Raw genomic sequence first — 20,158 nt, 5'->3', positions numbered from 1 at the left:
CATGCCCCAGGGACCCTAACTGAGGATGCAGACTCCATGCAGGGGAACAGGAAAGGGTTAACACATGCAACTGTGCAGCAACACTTTCAGACACAGTTTAACTAAAAAAAAAAAAAAAAAAAAAAGTCTGCCCAGCACGAGAACAACCCCCAGGTCAGCCCAAGAGCAGAGAATTAGTACTATCAGGTGATCAGAAACAAAACCAAGGCAAACGCCCACCAAATTCAATATGTAGAGTAATTATCACTCAAAGAACCACCACTGACGCATACTCAAAAACCACTATCAAGAGGCAAAGGCTACCGAAAAGCTCCCACTGTAGCACTTGGTGTTGACAGAAGACTTGATAAAAGGCACAAGACAGTACCTTTCTGAACAGTTTTTTAGCCTAAGCCAGGAGCTGTAAGTTTGTTCTCCATTAAGGAAGGAAGAGAACAGCGTGTGCTGTCAGCGAGAGATGGATAAGCCATGTGGGCAGGTGCTTCTCTGTGGGGCAGGGAAGGTGTGAGAGCAAGCTGCCCTTTTCCTAACAGAGGATTCAGGATGGATTCCTACCAGTCTCTGCTGTTCCAAGAGAAGATCTGCTTCTTCCTTCTCCTTTTTGTATAGGATTTCCATTTCCTGTAACCTAGAAGAAAGAGAAAACCAAGAGGGGAAAGAATAGATGGTGAAATCACTGAGCTGTTTTATAAACACTGCTATGCTACGTTTCAAAGAAGTGACAGTCATTTGGGCCACATCACATTTGTACATTACCTTTTCTCCATCTCCTGTTTCATATCAATTCCTTGTTTTTCCAGAAGTTCTCTCTGGGCAAATGTCCAATCTACAGGCTCAGAGGGGGTCTCAGCAGAAGGAGTCTTTTCCCGCTCAGCCCGTGCTTGCTCAGGGTGATTAAAACGAAACACATGGTTTTTACCCATGATGATACGGTTTCCTATCACAAAACAAAACCAAGTTAAGAAACCACTTTTTAAATGGATAGTATCTAGGTTAATAACCTCACTCTCCTTAATGCAAAAAGACAGCTTTTGAGATTTTAGAAGAACATCAACCCTAATGCTATCACTTCAGCCTTTAAACAAAAATTCAGAAATTATAGAGTTGCACCTTGGCTGGTGAGCTCAGTGGTTGGAGCATCAGCCCATGCACCTAAGGGTCACGGGTTCCATTCCCAGTCAAGGGCAGGTCCCTGGGTTGTGGGTTCGATCCCTAGCTCCAACAGAGGCCCTTGCGGGAAGCAACCAATTGATGTGTTTCTCTCACATCGATGTTTCTCTCTCCCCCACCCTCCGTTTCATTCTCTCTGAAAATCAATGGGAAAAATATTCTTGGGTGAGAATTAAAAAAAAAAATTATGGAGTTGCTCACACAAGCCATGTGATCTTTGCTGAAGACTTCAAATCTGTCCCACTCTCACCTGAGCGCAGCTGAACAGGCTGGGCCACCCTCTTGCCGTTTACGTAGGTTTCTGAGCGTTCACAAGGCTCCAGGGTCACGATAACTAAGAGGAATGCAAATTAATGTCAGCATCACAAACCACTGGAATAAAAATAATGGGAAGTAGATGACTATGAGGATTTAGGGTAACTAGAATAGATTCCTGTAACCGACCAAGTGGCTGAGCATCATATAATAGTTTATTTTAGGGTGCCATAACCAGGGCTGTGGCTAAGATAGAAACATTTAAATTGACAAACCTCAGAAGACATAAAATCTGTTTTGGTGATATCTGATAGTTCAATCTATAAAACTGTAAACCATCAGAAATCTTAAGTATGAAATATAGGTCATAATAGGAAACTTAAATTCAAAAGCTAATATTTTGATTAAGGAAGGAATGAATTATATAGCATAAAAATATGGTTAGATTGCTGTTGTTTTGTTAATAACCTGTACAAAATACAAGACTGACTTCTTTCTTTTTAGATAAAATTCTACTGGATTAAGGCTAGAGGTCCTTCCAATCTCCTACCACCCAGAATATTTGTTCCCTTCTTACTTGCCTATCAAATAATTAACATTCAAGACCAAGCCTAATTGCCTATGTCCTGCTTAGCGCTTGGCAGTAACAAAGGGCTCCTTTTGTCCAAGCTATTTTCATGCAAAGTAGCTCTGTCCGACCCTACATTTACACGCAGCCCAGGTTTCTCCATTTTCAAATATTGGATTGTATAAGGAAGTACCACTGAAAGAGACAGGGAATACCAAGTCTTGTGCATGGATTTCCCATAATGTAGAAAGGAAAGTTGTTGGGAAAGCTAAGCCAAGGACTCTCACCATCCCCGCTGTTGTTTCTCTCGCTCCGGAAGATACAATGCTCTTCTTTAATGTGAGCCCCACTCAGCACGATGTCCTGGCGCCGCTCAGCATCTGCTTGGCCAACCCTGAACACAAGGGAAAGTGTTTCCCAGGGAAATTCAGACACAAAGAGCACTACAAACAATAAACCTCTTTCTCCCAAAGAATATTCTTTGGTACATACAAAAAAGGTACCACTTTTTTTTTTATCAGAGGCTTTCAACTGCAAATTCTATTTTCAAATATGGTCAACTTCCCTACATCAGAATAAGAAACCAAGGAACAATGATTTATCAATGTATCTCACACAACATTATACAAAAACATGAGTGAACTAATCTACCTAATGAATTTATGTAAGATGTAAGGAGGAAAATTTTTACTTAGTGTCTTTTAGGGAAAAACTACATGTTAACTAGTTCAGCTGGCTAAGACACATAATTTGGGAAGAGTAGAGAGGATAGTTTGTAACTATTTCAGATGGGAAAATCAGCAAATCATTACAACAAATTTTCAACAACTTTCTTTTATTCAATGTAAGAGAAAAGAAAACATTAAAGTGACCAAAAGAAACAAACATACCTTGTAATTCCATCTTTGATGTAATAAAGCAGGCATTCCGACATCAGTGGGTCCTCATTGAGGTTAACAAGATGTGGGGTCTGAAAAAGGTTACAGATAAGCTGGAGCAAGCGCCCTGAGAGAGCTGTGACCACAGGAGGCTGAGGGTTTCCTGGGTTACCCACAGGCGCTGGAAAACAGACTGCCTTCCTTCCAAGTTGCAATTCCATCGCACATAGAAAACACTCTCTCCAGGCTTCCCAAACTGCACTAATACACTCTCTAAGAACATGAGTTCTGAGATAAAGAACAAGATCCAGTTCTTGATAAGGTCAAAACATTCAGAATACAAGAGAAAAATTAGGACAGGCTGATTCTCTGGATGGGTAATCATAATTTTGTAAATACTTGGACAAAAATCTTGAAGGGTAGCAGAATATGCCACCCCAAAATATGCCACTTTAACATATTATTTTGAGCTGTGGGCACTTGAAAAGCAGCCAATGCAGAGAGAGGCTTTCTCTGACCTCCCACATCTGTCTCAACACAGATCCTCCTAACGGAGCTCAATAGCCATAAATCCTCCAGGAGTTTCATTAAAGGAAAGGTGGACTCTTACCACAGGAGAGGAAGCCAGAAGTCAACACCACACCCAGACAGACTGTCACACACTATCTAACACACATCCCATCAACTCTTCTAAGGATCCTAAAAACCATTTCCTCTCCCCCAGAGGTCTATCTTCCCTCTCCCTTCCCTATTAATATCTACTAGTGCGTTTGAACTCTAAGCCACATCAAGGAGTTAGGCATTTTCCCCTGGGTATCTCCCATGTATACATAAGGTAGACATGTTAATAAACTTCTATTTGTTTTTCTCTTGTTAATCTATTTGTCTTTTATTACAGGGCTTTCAGCCAAGAACTCAGAAGGGTAGAGGGGAAATTATTTTTCCTCCCCTACAATTCCAATAAATATTTAATTTTTCATTTGCTTTATAAAAATGTCCCCCACCACCAATCTGTTCTCTGTATTGCTAAGTTTAGTGTGTGTTTTTTTCAGATTCCACATGTAAGTAAGATCAGATGGTATAAAAAAGTCCCCACATTCCCATTATCTCCCTCTGTAATTTTTATCAGTTCTTCCATGGTCTGTTATTATCTTTAGTTTATTAATTAGTCTGTACTTTAAAGAAGAAATTAAAATTACTGACATTCAAATAATACACAAATCATGTAAAAATTCTCATCTAACTCTAATATTTCTAAAATCTTTTAAAAACCAACCTTCTTTGGTGAAAACACCCCACTGGGATCCAAAAATAAGTCACAAGGTGTCGGGGTCAAAAGCTACTCAAGATAGTGTCAGCAAATGTGGAAAAATGGAAGAAGAGTCAGATGAGAGGGTTAAGAAAGGAACTGAAAAAGATGATTAAAAATTAATTAGAAAAACCTCTACATCTTCTCGACTAGATCTGCCTCTGCCGTTTGAAGCTTGCTGCTCTGAGAGAGCCAAAGGCCTCTCTGGGCAGCGCTCTTTAGGGCCCATCATGACACTGGTCTAAGGAAAAAAGAATCTCTGAAACAGGTTTTATTTTTTTCTTTTCTGGCCTTAAAGGAATTTCCTCCCAGTTTTACTGAGGTATGACTGACAGATAATAATTGTATTTATTTAGTTGAATGGGATTTTTAAGAGGTGTACAATGTATCAATTTTATAAATGCACACATTGTGCAATGACTACCACAATCACGTTAACACATCAGAAACAGGTTCTAACACTGAATTTGGAGATGGACAGTTTCCTGAGGAAGTCCAGAAAGTTAAAGCTGGATGGGTAAAATTAAAGTAAGAAAAAGGTTTTAAAACAGAGCTGCCAGTTTGGAATTCTATGCTGTTTATATCACAAAACTTACTCAAGTTATTTATGATTTGTGTTAAATACCATATTTTTACAAGATGTTATATAATCACCGTTCTTAACATTAAAAGGTATTATAAAATATCCTTAAATACATACATGTGTTGTGTGTATAAAGATATAGATATATGCAAAAGCACACTCTAAATTCTAGCAAACCTATAACTGCTAAACTCTTTATAATCATAAGCAACATATCGGAATAAATAATGTCTTACTGAAGGAAAAACCTGTAAGCTGGAAATCACTGACCTCAGGCAATACAAACATATACAGTGTTTTTACTACGGCTCCCGTTTTACAATATATATCTAAAATCTCTTTAAATCAATCTTCTTTGTTGAAAAGAACACACTAAAATTTATTTTAAAAAGTTATGTGAAAAACTTAACCAACAGAAACCTAGCAAAAATCACAGGAATATTTTGTATCACATAAAACTAAAGTACCAATTGAAACTCCCTACCCATTCTATGCTAACCCAGAGAGATCATTATCAGACCCTTACTCGAAGACGTTTAAGTCTCTTAACAGGCAACTTGAGGTCATTTAAAATGAAGGACCGTTTATTATTGGTATGAAGTATGTGGTTTGTACATCAAATATGTTCTATTATTACACAAATAAGCACACAAAATAATCACTTGATAATATTTTCCAATATCTAACAACAACTGAGAAGCAACTTGGTAAAAACAACAACAAACAAACAACACACCTTACTATTCTAATTAACTAAAAGGTATCTACTACTTCATAACTATGATTATGTAAGTAGGAAGGTAATTACTGGAGTCCTTTTTTGTAACTGGTAAAGGAGAAGAGGCTAGAAGGACGAGGACAGGAATTGCTTTGCTCAGTACACTGCTGTCTATAACACAAATTGTAGAAGCACACTAAAGCGGTTATTTTTCTAAACAAACCTGAACAGCTGGAATTGCTTCTAAAGAGTTATAAATGAGAGTTGCCGGCATCTGTGGGAAAATCTACACAGAAAGAGTAGCCAAACAGAAGCAAGGGGTGCTAGGTTAGGCTGGGCCTTTAAGAGAAAGCAGCAATGAGGAAGATTAAACATGCTGAATCTTGACCAAAAGGTACAGATTTATTGCCTTGAGTTTTATTTTGTAAACTATAAACATAATAGGCTGCCCTTGGGCTGTAAGAGGAAATCAGAAATATCTGAAATTAAGTAAGGCAAGTCTCAAGATTTTGTTTTAATAATATATTTTTATTGCTTTCAGAGATAAAGGGAGCGAGAGATAGAAATATCAATGATGAGAAAGAATCATTGATCAGCTGCCTCCTGCACACCCCACACTGGGGATCAAGCCCAAAACCTGGACCTGTGCCCTGACCAGGAATCGAACCATGACCTCCTGGTTCATAGGTTGACGCTCAACCACTGAGCAACACCGGCCAGGCCACGTCTCAGGATTTTAAAAGGGGGGGGGGGGCGCGCTTTGAGGGGCCAGCCCAAAAAGACATGAAGTACCCCAGTGACTAGAGCCAGGGGTGGGCAAACTTTTTGACTCGAGGGCCACAATGGGTTCTTAAACTGGACCGGGGGGCCGGAACAAAAGCATGGATGGAGTGTTTGTGTGAACTAATATAAATTCAAAGTAAAGGAGCGGAGGGGAGAGCAAGAGAACCGGATAGAACAGCCAGATCCGGCCCATGGGCCGTAGTTTGCCCACGGCTGGACTAGAAAAACAAAAAGTTTCTATTTGGTTGAGTTTCACAACAGTATTTCCTACCTTTTTAGGTGAGAAAACCCCCAGAGTTCCTCCATCTTCCCGAATGGCAACTCCCATCTCAGCCAACAAGGCCTCTCTAGAAAAAACAAAATCACATCAGAATTCTAATACCAAAATGTCAATTAAATCACTCTAATATGAATTGAAAAATAAAGCAAAGCAAAAACAATTGTCCATGTTTAAAGTCAGTAATACATGTGAAAAAATCTGCTTATCTCATCATTAGAGAAATTATTTTTAAGAGAAAGAGCACATTCTAAATAAATTATATTCCTCTATTAGATAAAGTTATCTTCACCCAAATAAGAATTCTGTCTCATCTCACATTAGAGGTAGACAATAATTCATAATGTTTATTTGTATAAAAAAGGAAGAAAGGGATATTCCTTAAGGCTCAACATAAGACTCAACCATTTCTTCAAAATCTAGGAAAGCAATCAGAAAGGAACTTTAACAGATGGAGTATCGTCTATGAACTTGATTTTTCTCTAATGTTATGTTGCCATGTTCAGCATGATATTGGTTCAATAATTCTAGCTTAAAATTTCTATATTAAGTAAGAAAGTTCTGTTTGATACATTTACTGTATCAATACATTGAAACTTACTTCTGCATAATTTCTATGATGAGAAAAGACCGACATTTCAAAAACATATATTTATTCCAATAGCAGATGTATTATTCTGGGTTATGTTCACATTCAGGGTAGAGATAGAATAGGGAATTTAAAAGTTTGCAACTTAAACTCCTTAATTTCTTACCAAGAGGTTCTATAAAACTTTGAAAGACAATAATCAGAATAGCTTTATAAATCTAGGCAATCTCCTTGCAAATTAAAAACTTTATTCCCCAACATCTTCCATTTTTATATGAATACCCAGCAACACGCAGTATGGTAACTACTGAAGCACCATGATTTCCTAGAGAACATTTAAATATGTGAATTTTATTTCAAAGTATAAATTCAACTGGCCATAAGTCCCCAGCCAAATTTATTTTTTGTTTTAGGATAGATGGTTGTTTTTAACTTCTATTTTATCTTTTCTTACTATAAAAGTAATCAAAATTCCTTAGAAAATTTAAACACTTCCCAGAATTTAACCTCCTGACCTCTCCATTCTGATGGCCTCTGTTTTACGCAGCTTCTCTTCCCAGGTTTCATTCAACTCAGCAATGATCTTCTCTGATTCCTACGGGAGGAAGTCCACAGTTAAAGTGGCAGTCTCATAATTTAGCGCAGCATGCGCAGGAAGGACAGCAAGAAGCAGATGATGTCCTTTGAGAACATGAGGCAGAATATAATATGATGACATTCTTTCCTTTCTAAATATGTAAGAAAAAAAAAAAAGAATCATAAAGACCAGACCTAACACTAAATCCATCCCAGACATATGAATTTTTTTAAGTCCTAATAAAAATACCTTAATAGTGTATGCGTGTGTGTAGAGGAAAGATTAATAGTAACACCCCAATATGAAAGGCACTATTTCTGACATCCACTTCTCCAAAAGAATAAAGTTCCCAAAGGTATTAATTGCTTTCGTTTCACTATTTTGCTATAACATTGATGGGGTTCAGAACATGCTCCCCAAAAGCATGGCGTCTTGGCAAACTAAATATCGTGAGCTGAAGCAATCTGAAAATGGTATGTGCAGGAAGGACTCAGATCTCCTCCTGAAGCAGGTTATTAGAGCTTCAGGAGAGGTGTCCCCTACACCGGGAGGAAAGGAGCACCCACATTTCCGAAGACAGAGGACGCCAAGAGGAATCTGAACAAACAGGCCTTGATAAGTTCCCCGTTCCCTATTCTTAGCTCACACCCCTTTGCCCTACCACATTTTCCTACAACGTTTCACTCTTCATCAGACTTAATGCTCGGGTTTAACACTTCTTATGAAGACTCCTGTGTCATGTCAAACTTTTGTTAAATAAATTGTATGCTTTTCTCTTATTCATCTGCCTTTTGTTACAGGGCCCACATTAGAAGGAAAAACATTTTTCCTCCCCCAACACACAATACCTTCTGAACACAAACCAATGACCAATATATAAAGGCTTAGTATTAATCGCAACTGAAAGCATTTTGCCGCTGAGAGACAACTTCTAATTTCTTGCTGAGTGTTTCGTGTACGCCAAAAAATAAGACATAAAACATCTTTCCTGCTCTTAAGGAGTTTACTGTATACCAAGGAAAGAGAGAGAAGTAACTAATGATGAGTTCATTCAGTAAATAGATATAACCCCATTTTATGCCAAGCCCTATTCTAGGCAACTAGGGGTATGGAAGGGAACAAAATCCCTCCCTGCCTTTATGAGACTTTTCATTTTAGTAATGAGACTGAAATAATCACTTATAACCAATAAGTCAAATATATCGTAGAGCGGATTGTAATAAGTACTTTGGAGAAAAATAAAGCCAGGAAGGAAGAGAATGTCGGGGAGGGGTAGTGAGGCAGCAATGTGGGGTGGGGTTGTCAGGACAGGACTCTCTGACAAGGTTCTACGTGAGCAGGAGCTGCCAAATGAATACATGAGGGAACAGGTAGGAAATGCCTGGAATTTTCCAGGACCAACAGTGTGGCTAGAGCAGCATGTTCAAGGACTGTGAGTGGGTACGGACAAGAGAACAACAGGGCTGTGTGTTAAGTGCTGGAACTGAAGTGCTAAGTGGGTGAGGCACTGAGTGATGCTCGTATCAATGAATGAAGGACAAGTAGGAATTGACTAAAGGAGGAAGAGCAAGTACCAAAATGGGAGATGAGCACACGCAAAAGACAGGAGAAAATGCTACCATGGAGACACGATGAGAAAGTTAGACGATGATGATAATAATGATAAGGTAATAACACTGTGATGATAATAGTGATAGTGATTAAGGATAAAAAGCCTTAATAGTTCACAAAATAGTATGATTCATTTAATAGGCTATTATAAGAAGCCTCTGGGATCCCAAAACGTAATTACATAGAAAGAAACTGTGAATATGTAATACAATAAACCCTAGGTGTCTGGCATTTGCACGGGGCCATGTAAAACAGCCAAGAGTAAAGAATCAAGGCAGCAGCTGAAAAAGCAAGGGAGGGCAGGAGTCAGGAGAAACAAACTGGAGAGCACGATGATGATGATGATGATGATGATGATGATGATGATGATGATGATGATGATGATGATGATGATGGAGAAGAAAAAGAAGGACAATAACTGCTACAACTAGCTCAGCTAGGCAAAGAGCAACACTGGTAACACTTAGAACTGGCGTGGGCATCAGTAAGGTTGATACAAAGGGGGCCACGTAGGAGGTGCACTTTCGGGAAAGAAAGGAGTCAGTTAAGTTAGAACAAATCTGCAGGGGGCCGGGAGGGCCTGAAGAAAAAGAGACCAAACCATCCAATTGGCTCTCATTAACCCTCCAAACATGCACAGGCTGAGAACCACCTGAACGGCATCTCCACACAGTTCTCTAATAGGAATGACTAAGATAGCAATGCATGTGCCAATCCAAAGCTAAGTGAGGAAGAACCAACTCGCCATGGTAAGAGGCCAGCAACTAAGGAAAAAACATACAATTTTGGCAAGCAATAAGATAGCCAGGAAAGGATGCCAGGTAGCAAGCGGTCAACAGTGTGTCTATAAAGCGTCACAAAAGCTATTCTACAACTCTAACAGGGGAGTGTTAAATGCTTCTGCAAATGACTGTAAAAGGGCAAGTACAAGACAAGCTGGCACCTACCTATATGACATTAAGGTTTATTAACGACAGCGGGGTAAAAACGATTACAGTCTCACAATGACAACTTCAAAAACAAAGTAACAGAATATGATACCCCTGACCAAACCGGAGCACTTACACTAGTGCTTAGTGTACACAGCATGGCCCATAAGCCACTGATGTTTGCTATGGAATAAAAAGTGACCCATGAAATAGTTTGTTTTCCTAGTTGATTTTCAAAAAGGATCATGTCAGAGCAGAGGTTTTTCTGGCTCTATTTTGGGGCAACTGTAAACTCACCCTAAGGAAGCAAAACTATTGTCTAGAAATCCTCTCACTATCATTTTGCTGCCAACTCTAAAGTGACCTCTCTAATTTTACTTCCCACCTGGAGGGTAAATCAAAATATGATCTCTATGTAGAAAAAAGATGTAATGAGTAAGCTGAGGAAGGTACTACTTTTATTTTTCAACATAGCTTCAAGTTGAAATGTTTATATTGTTTAGAACGCTATTTTTTTAAAACTTCGGAAAAAGATTAGAGAAAATGATATTGAGTATCATATTAACAAGACTTCAGTGCTGGGAAAACCATTTTTTCCAGAATCATTCTAAGGATAAAGAAACTGAGGATCAAAGAAACTAAGTACTTAACTTGAGGACGCAATTCTTCCTGAGCCAGGTCTAAGGCAGAATCGATAAGACTTTAAAGAAAATATTCTAAAAAAATGCTCACTATAAGTTATTTAATAAAGGGTGAAGGATACTCTTTCTTCAAGCCTGGATAACTAACAGTATGAATAAAACAGAGATGCCAACAGGAAGACAGCTTTCAGTCTCTGAGTCATCAACTCCGCAGGCAGGCCTGGCACACTGGTGTCCAGGCTGCCCACAACCCGCTCTAGAAGTCTAACTTAAGATTAAACTAAAATGAGGAGTCACAGCTAAGGAATGAGGAGCTGAGGAGACAAATCTTTAAAAGGTCCTTCCTTCCTACAGGTACTACACATAAAGAAATGCCGAAAAGCAGAGTGACATCAGGAACTTTTTTTAAGCTCCAAGGAATGCTGGGCTCAGGTGTCCTTCAACGTTACTGTCACATCACATATGTCTAGCTATGTGTACAGCACTGGTTAATAATTATGTTTATATGGCTCAATACAATTTTTTTGTTTTGTCAATCCTCATGCGAGAATATTTTTCCATTGATTTTTTTTTTTTTTTTTGAGAGTGGAAGGGAGGAAGAGAGGGCTGTGAGAGAGAGAGAGAGAGAGAGAGAGAGAGAGAGAGAGAGAGAGAGAGAGAGAAACATCGATGTGAGAAAGACACATGGATTGGTTGCCTCCCGTATACACCCTGATGGGTGGGGATGGAACCTGCAACCCAGGTACATGCCCTTGACCTGGAATCAAATCCACGACACTCCAGGTGCATGGACTGATGCTCTAACCACTGAGAAACACCAGCCAAGGCTGGCTAAACACGATTTAATCTCTTCACCATGATTCAGTTATGGTGGCAGAGAAATCTACCAAGTCAGAAAAATTTCCATGAAAAAAAATTAGTTTAAGTTCTGATATTTAAAAGTTTAGTGCTTATCCATGAAACATTCCTTGAAGCCATCAGATGGCCAAGGTTTTACTGTACTGAACATAGCATGCTTCATAAGAGTTCCAAGTATGGGGCCCTGGGGCTGCCTAGCACAGCATTAGCCCTTGCATGCTTCTGTAATGGATATTTGCTGATATTTATAGTCTAAGCCTAAGCAATGGCACTCACAGTGCTGACTTTGATGTCAGGCTAATAAACAAACACCACTGTCACCACACAGTGACTATCGCTACATCTTTGAAAATTTACTGAATAGGAATTAAATCAAGATTACATACATTTCAACTCAGTTTGAACTGCAACTGAAAACTGAAAGCAATTACATGTCTTTCTGTTTTGCCAGAGACATTTATGAAGGGCTCAAGATGTTGATGATGGGGTAACATGGCCAGACCTCTTCCATATGAAAACAGACTATTCAATGAACAATGCAGTAGCAACATCCTGTGTAAAAATAGTCTACCAACTGATCATGTTTTTAAGAAGCAAAGGGAAATAAAATGTTGGGAAAATGAATTGACCCCTCTATTACTGTTTTCCATCACAGTATTTTTATCCTACAGTGTCATGTCTTAGGAACGCAGCTCCTTCACACTCAACAATGAAATAATCCAAAAATGAGGAATTCTCAAGCATTTCTATCATACAAACACTGCCTTGCTGTGGGTGCAAGATGTAATCTGCCTGCAGCATTAAAATGCAGGTCTGCCAGAATGGAATTCTCCCCATTCACAGAACAAGAGCAGAATTAAGGCACTTAAGCTTCAGTGAACTACCATGCTACATTAAAAACTCAAGATCGAATGCAAAGAAGCTATTTCCTAAAGGTAGGGAAAATGGAAGATTTCATTTATGTTGGCTTAAAGGATCATTAAAACGAAGAATGCAGTTTTGTTTTGTTTGTGGTGGGAAGTAGGGAGGTTGGGGGGAGGGTTCCCTGAATAATGGCAGTGTTATTCCTTAGAAACTATTTGGAAAACACTGCATGATCTAATTCTTCAGAGTCTGACATTCAACATTATTTTCAGTTGGACCCACTTGGCAGTTAGGAAGAATTTCCTCTTTTATGCCAAGATGTATTTTAAAGGAAGGTGTAATCTCATTAGTGCACTAAGGCTTTAATAAGCAAATAGTAAGATTCAAAATCCCCAAATAAAAAGCACACTTTATATTAAATAGGAAGTGGGAGACTTCCCTTTACCTTCCCAGAGCCCCGCGTTCCCACGGTGGCCCCTGCACAGCACCTTTGTCACTGATGCCTCCCCGATAAAATACACGAGTAAAGCCTTCTTGCCCAGGGCTTCGCTCAAGACTTCAGTAACGTTTCAAAGTCAATTTTACAACAGCAGAAATTTCTCTTCACTTTGCAACATGAAAGGATTTCTCACTCCCTCTCCCTCTGCCACTTCCACTAACATGTTCTGGAGGAAGATACAAGATCATTACTCTGGTTTCCAAAGCACCTTATTTTGGGAGTAAAATGCCCAGGAGGGAGGTAGGCTGATTAAGAAGCAGAGGCCATTCTTTATGTTAAATCTTTCTCAGCCTCACCCGAAAACCGAAAAGGAAGCATTTGTCATCTTCAACTATCAAGCTTAATTCCTCTTAGCGGTGAAAATGTCAGCAAACCTTTTCAATTGTTAACCTGTCAGAGTGTCACTGCTCTCCCAGTCCTTGAATGGGCAGCAGTCGTGGATGCAAAGAGGACTATTAGCTGGCAGCATGATGGCAACTTCCCAGCTCCTTAATCAGTTTCTTCCCACTCCTGGTTGTCCCTACCCTGGCACTTTTGAACACAAAGGCCAAAAGATATGAATCAAACCATGATCCTGGAGGTGACAAGCAAGGAAAGAAAAAGCATCTGTGATGCTGCCACAGTGACTTGAAGGGTGGCACCACAGGTGACAACTGTCTGCTTTCATTGTAGTCACTGAGGGGGAGGAAGAACCTATGAGTCAGAAGACTGCGGTTCCTAACTTCCACATTCATGGAGAGAGGCAAGAAAGTGTCTGACCGAGCCAGCAAGAGGCTGGGAAAGCTAAGCTGAGAGCCAGGCAGGTGACCTGCACAGGAGGAGGCAGCCTTCCACAGCAGTGACCGCAGGTTTCCAGGCCGTCTATGGGCTTCCAAAAGATGCCACTTCCTGTGTCTCTGAATAAACCTGGTAGATAGCTACTCCAATGTACAAGCTTTCTTTTGATTGTATATTTGTTTTACTAAATAAATGCATGGCTCTACATAAAATTCTTCTGATGGAACCAAATGTTTTCAACTCATTAATTAGTTTCCAACTAAATTTCTAACTAAACAAGTTCACTGTGACTTATAAACTACCTCAGAACTCATGGACATACCTAAGTACTTATCAGTTACTTTGCAAGGCCAGCCTACGATCTGCCCTTGACTCTCCCCCACTCTGCCTGGCCATGTCAGAGTCAAGCATTCTGGTGAACAGAAATTAATTATCTTAAAAAGTAGCAAATTCCATTTTCGGGATACCTCTAAAAGTTAAAGTTCTTCCATATGCTGAACCAAAATCTCAGTGGTTTTTAGTTCTAATTCTGCCTTGTGGAACTACGTAGAATACTTCCATTTAGTCTGAATTGTTACTCACCTTTAGACGTTCGATGGCTTCTTCTCCTCCAGGTGTAGACATGATCCTCTCCTGAATACTGGTCACAGATGTTAAGCCCACCTGACTATTGAGTGAGCAGGAAGATGAAGATGAAGTAAGGGACCCCATGGATGCTGTGGAAAAATTGCCAGGGCGTTGATTCTCAGAGGCTAGCAAGTACCTATGCTTATTGTTCTGAAAATCTTTCAGATCTGGGAGACAGACAGAAGGGAAGGCAGAAAAAGTAGAAGAAAGGGAAAGGAACAGAGAAAGAGAAAAAAACAAAAACAAAAACAGGAAGGAACACCCGTGTAAGAAAGGAAAGCATTAAAGTGCCAAGACGAAGACATGTTATAATACAAAAACAAGTTGTACCTGTTCTAGATGGCAGTTCTAAAACATGTCTGTCTTTAACACTGACATCCTAGAGGTTAAGAACCAATTCTGAATTTAGAAACTAAGAAATAACAGCATGGTTAATGTTGTTGTATCAGGTCGGGCCTCAAAGGATAATGCTTAGGCATTCTCCTTTCTATTCCTTCTGTGGCTCCAAATCTACAATGCCTTAGATTCACACTACTCGGAAATCCCAATGGTTTGTCACAGTAAGGGAAAAAAGATGATCACTTGTTTATCAGTAGTAATACATATCAGCCAGGCCCAGTGTTTTATAGCATTCAGCAAAAATTCCCCCAAAATGTCACAGTTAAAACAAAAATATGAATACTTAGTAGTGTCCTTTGTTTAGGAACATTTCATATGCCAAAAAGCATTTTTTAAATACATCGTTTTTTAAAAATAGGAGAGGTAATTATAGAAATGACAGGAATTTTGTCTAAGTCCTGGTGAAGAACTAAGGGCTGCCTTAACAGGGAAGAGCAATTAGCAAATGGATGTTTACATTAATCCATTAGAGCACGCAAAAATTAAGGTTGAGTATTTGCTAAGGAAGGCTCTCACTTTCCTAAAAGTAGGACCATGAGTCATTGTAAGCCAAGTTCCCAGTATGAAATGCAAGTTTTAGGGACACACTTCCATTTACTAAAGTTTTCAATAAAGCTATAGATTTTGCTTTTAAACTTAGTTCTGGCAAATGAGCCACAACAAAGTTGTGTATTGAAACAACAAAGTTCAATAATTTGCTGTTTGTACTTTTCTTTATTAATCTTCCTTCTCAAATAGACACCAGAGAAAAACTATAGGTATTGTTGCATTCCAATTTTAAAATTAGCTCATTTTTAAATTTGAGAAAATCTACATTGCTTAAAATTCATATAAAAACCAAGTTTTCCTTAAAGAATATGAGTCAATACAAAGAGTCAAAAAAAAAAAAAGTTCTTTCTGGCCTATTCACGTCTAATTAATCAAAGCCAGTTCTTGAACCCCTTTAAAACTAGTGGTTGCTTCAAGACAGTTTGAAAACCACCATCTGCAAATACAGAACACAGGAAAACAAGCAAGTTTTAAAAGGAGGATAGGAACTGCAGCAAAAGAATTAGCCATCAGGGATGGCAGCAAGGTGGGTAGAGTAGGAAGGACGGAGTTAGAAAGTCCAGTGGACACATGCAGGCCCTGAAAGGAATTAAGTGTCGTAGATCGAAACGGAAATTCAGAAGCGGTCAGGCTGCTTTCCCGCACGACACAGAATTAAAATTTAAGTCATGCACAGTTTTCAGGGAGAAGCCACAGCTGCTCAGGAAAGAGCGAGGCCACAAGCTGGCAGCACCTCTGGAGCACAGGAGCGAGAACATGAGGTGTTTTTCCCACACCTTGACGGTCGGGCAGCTTTGGAAATCTCAGACAGAGCCGTCCAGTCCAAGAGCCACTCTGAATTAGAACGTTTAGTGTCCGCAAGGCCTAGCTTTGTCACAGCAGCCAGGGCTACATTTGGTTTCTCCTATGGGTTTCCTCACTGACTGTCAAGCCAACAAATCAGTAATTCCTTGATAAAATATCTTAAAAGGGTAAGAAATTATTTCCTCACCAACTTAGAACACATATGGGAAGATTAATGTGCGATCCTTTAAAAAATATCCTCATTTCAAGCACAAATTTTATTCACATAAGTTTTTAAAATTTAATTTGCAATTCATGAAAAAGAAAAAAAAAGAGTTTACCTAACTACCAAGCAAGCTGAGGCCCAAGACAGGGAGGAAGCCAATTCAGCCTCATCCGGGTGAATGCTAATCCAACAGTCACAGAGCTGCTCAATCCCAGACACTTCCCAACCCGAAGCGACTGATTTTAATTAGTTATATACACACTAAAGCTCAGAATGACACAGCTAAGTAAAAAGGATTTCTCTATTAAATAATCAGATTTGAAGGATATCAAGAGCAAAAAAGGTGTAATAATGATTAAAAGCTAGAGCTCTGAGTTACACTACCCAACCTGACCACACAGAAACCGTCGGATCTCAACAGCCAACTAACCACTCCTGGTAAAAGTGTCCTCATTGGTAAAATGGACATAATGGAACTTTTTGAGTTATTGACAGGATTGGGATAATATATCCAAGGTACCAGAACAGGGCCTGACACGTTATATACTTCATAAGCGTGAGCTGCTGTCATTGCCTATGACTCTGGATTTAGTTTAATTACATAAGTAGAAACACTGAAGGGTAGAAGCAACATGAGATTCTTCAGCCTCTCGACTTTATTCAAGACACAAACTGAAATGCAGCAAAGATTGCTTTGCTAAATATATAAGGGCAAAACTAGGATCATTTCTGAATCTACACACAGTACGCTCTGTCTGGGATTTCACTGTTAGAACTGCTGGCATGCAAAGCTCATTTTAGGTTAATCCAGCAGAGGCAGACTAGCAAATCAGAGTACTGGGAATGACCAATACATGAAATACACACATTTGCCTCCACTTCCACAGTAATCATCGATCAATGGATCAACTGAAGGTAAGCAGGAGGGAAAATACAAGAAGGATCAAAGTTCAGGTTCAGCAGTGACACAGAGGGGAACAGAGCAGTATTTTGGCATTTGGGGAGATGAAAATATTAACACAGAATATATTATCATTTTACAAACTGTATTCATCTAAAATTACGTGCTAATCAGTAAGACAAACTAAACTAGAAAACCAGAAGAGGCCTTCCAAATAATATATTAATTTTACACTAAAAAAAACACGCCATAAATATGCTCTATTAAATAAAGCCAAATACTACTCTGCCTGAATAATCCAGTTAACTCACTTAAGAGAACTTCTGATTAGGCATAGTGCCTAATCAGACATGAGTAAATTCATTTTAAGACAAATGAACTACATTAAAATTAGATTCATTTTAAGACAACACTGTAAGACAACATTCTCTGGAAGTCTAATTCTTGAACTTGAGATCAATTAAATATTTTCCCCTTCATATGTTCATAGGGAACAGGGTGGGGAGCATTCACACATGTCACTGCTGTTACATTAACCCAGAGAAACCTGTAACACAAAAACAAAAATTGCAAGTAATATTTTTATGAAGTAATTAGTTTCTCAGTGAGAATAAGCTTAACGTTCCAAATAAATTCCATTGCTGATCTAAAACAGAAATCTAACAAAAATACAAGCAGTGATATATATTCATGAAAAATTAATTTCATGAGTTCAAATGGATATCCTGGTACATACTATGTAAAAAACTTCTGAGATCGTTTTCATCGGTTTTTTGAAGACGTTAAGGAAGAAGCAGACTGGCTGGTGTGGCTCAGCAGTTGAGTGTTGACCCAGGACCCAAGAGTTCCATTACTGGTCAGAGCACATGCCTGGGGTCTTGGGATTGATCCCCAGTAGGAGGCATGCAGGAGGTAGCAGATCAATGATCCTCTTTCATTGATGTTTCTTTCTATCTCTCCCTTCCCTCTCATCCTTCCTCTCTCTCTCTAAAAATCAATAAATATATAAAAAACCAAGAAAAAAACAAAAAACCCTTTCCCTACCATCTAGCTTCATCAAGTTCCTTAAATCTAAATTTAAATATAAGAACCCTGAAGAGAAAAGGATTAGATTTTGTACTGATCCTTAATTCACTTACTATCAATGATATCACCCAGGCCCTGAGCACGAAGAAGGTCCTTCAGTCGTGTCACCTCCTCCTTTAATTCACGGACAAGCTTGGCATTGGGGTCTTCGTTGATAACAGCATTGCATTTAATTTGTTTTGCACGATCTGCATATCTAGATCCAAAAAGATTCATTTTTGCCATTCCTCAGATGCTCTACTTCTCATAAGTAACATACCATTCTTTCTTTCTTTTTTTAACATACCATTATTTCTAAAGCAAACAGCTTGAGTATTTACACATTTATGAGCCTTAATAATAAACACATTTGTATAAAGTTTTATAGTACCTTATAAAGATGAAGAAAAAGGCTCAGATGAATTTAAGTGATTTTCTCAAGATCACAAAAGAAACAAATATCAGAGAAAGAACTCAAAACTGATTAGTCAGACTATAAGTATTCCTTTTCATTATATCAAGTGTCTTTAATGAAAGAAGAGTAGATAGTTTGGGATTAAAATAATGAAACCTATTCATATATAGAAATAGTCTATTAGTAAACATTCTGTCACTAATTTTTTAAAATACTACATGTACTCATAATTGTATTACTTTTTACAACTTGAGCATTTCTATAATGACAAACACCACAAGAGACCCTTCTTTTTAAAATATGAATATTATTTTAAAACTTTCACTATTATCTAAAAGTTATCCAAAAATCTAACTTGAACAATATTAATATTTTTCTTACGAAAACGTTTTTCCTTTCTCAATGAAACCGAAAACCATAAACCATAGGTTAATTCTATTATAATAAGAGTCTCCTTCCCTTCACATTTTCCCTATGATGAGAAGGCTGGATCATCACGTACATAAATGACTACCCATACAGCATAAGAATATGCATGGCCTAACAAAATGACTTAACGTGGCACTGTGTTCTTCTAAGCTATTGGGATCAAACTAGGGTACCTCAGAGTGCTCAACGTTTCATCATAGTTGATATCTGCTGGGCTCAGAGCAGCAACCATTGCAGTCCGAGAATTGCCACCTAAAAAGATGAATCATGATTATCTCAAATCACTCTCATTTTAGAAAAATTTTACTGAATGTATCAGATCAGACAGCACAACCTTAGATCCTAAGATTTAATCAAAAGTCAATAAATTTGCCGAAACCGGTTTGGCTCAGTGGATAGAGCGTCGGCCTGCGGACTGAAGGGTCCCAGGTTCGATTCCGGTCAAGGGCATGTACCTTGGTTGCGGACACATCCCCAGTAGGAGGTGTGCAGGAGGCAGCTGATCGATGTTTCTCTCTCATCGATGTTTCTAGCTCTCCTATCCCTCTCCCTTCCTCTCTGTAAAATATCAATAAAATATATATTTAAAAAAAAAAAAAAGTCAATAAATTTCTTGAATGTCTCCATGTCAGGCACTGTACTCTAATCTTGGTGTCTGGATCTACTGTGTCTACCTTTCCTCTTCCCACACCAATCAAGACCTCAGCCAGTTCACCAAAGCTGCTCTTAACGACGTGAATGTTTACTGGTGACGTGGATGGCCCAAAAGGCCTTTCTCAGCCTCTTCTTTCTATCAGCAATGCTTGACACGGCTGATTACTCCCTCCTCCTCAGCAAGGAGGGAAAAGGGCTAAAGAAATAGTGACTGAAGGTCTTAA

At 38.8% G+C, this 20,158-nt stretch overlaps 1 protein-coding gene across 11 annotated transcripts in view; it reads right to left on the bottom strand.

Annotated features, from left to right (window-relative positions):
• The window catches only part of KIF1B (kinesin family member 1B), a 138,735-nt gene that overhangs the window by 60,476 nt on the left and 58,101 nt on the right, over window positions 1-20,158 (bottom strand). For 4 of the 11 annotated variants that reach the window (XM_080656799.1, XM_080656804.1, XM_080656800.1 and 1 more), the window contains 11 exons: window positions 19,454-19,532; window positions 18,511-18,653; window positions 17,338-17,379; window positions 14,469-14,602; window positions 7,646-7,725; window positions 6,536-6,611; window positions 2,884-2,963; window positions 2,281-2,387; window positions 1,421-1,504; window positions 757-937; window positions 556-628 (listed from right to left, as the gene is read on the bottom strand). In XM_080656799.1, the coding sequence (XP_080512925.1) occupies window positions 556-628; window positions 757-937; window positions 1,421-1,504; window positions 2,281-2,387; window positions 2,884-2,963; window positions 6,536-6,611; window positions 7,646-7,725; window positions 14,469-14,602; window positions 17,338-17,379; window positions 18,511-18,653; window positions 19,454-19,532 (1,079 nt within the window). Of the gene's footprint in view, window positions 1-555; window positions 629-756; window positions 938-1,420; window positions 1,505-2,280; window positions 2,388-2,883; window positions 2,964-6,535; window positions 6,612-7,645; window positions 7,726-14,468; window positions 14,681-17,337; window positions 17,380-18,510; window positions 18,654-19,453; window positions 19,533-20,158 lie in introns of all 11 variants that reach the window. The other 7 variants (XM_080656801.1, XM_080656796.1, XM_080656802.1 and 4 more) reach the window with 2 other exon arrangements.

This window comes from Plecotus auritus (assembly GCF_963455305.1).
Source record: "Plecotus auritus genome assembly, chromosome: 2".
In the NCBI taxonomy this organism is placed as follows: domain Eukaryota; kingdom Metazoa; phylum Chordata; class Mammalia; order Chiroptera; family Vespertilionidae; genus Plecotus; species Plecotus auritus.
The sequence above is the reverse complement of the archived record's forward strand: the minus strand, read 5'-3'. Positions and strand labels throughout refer to the sequence as shown.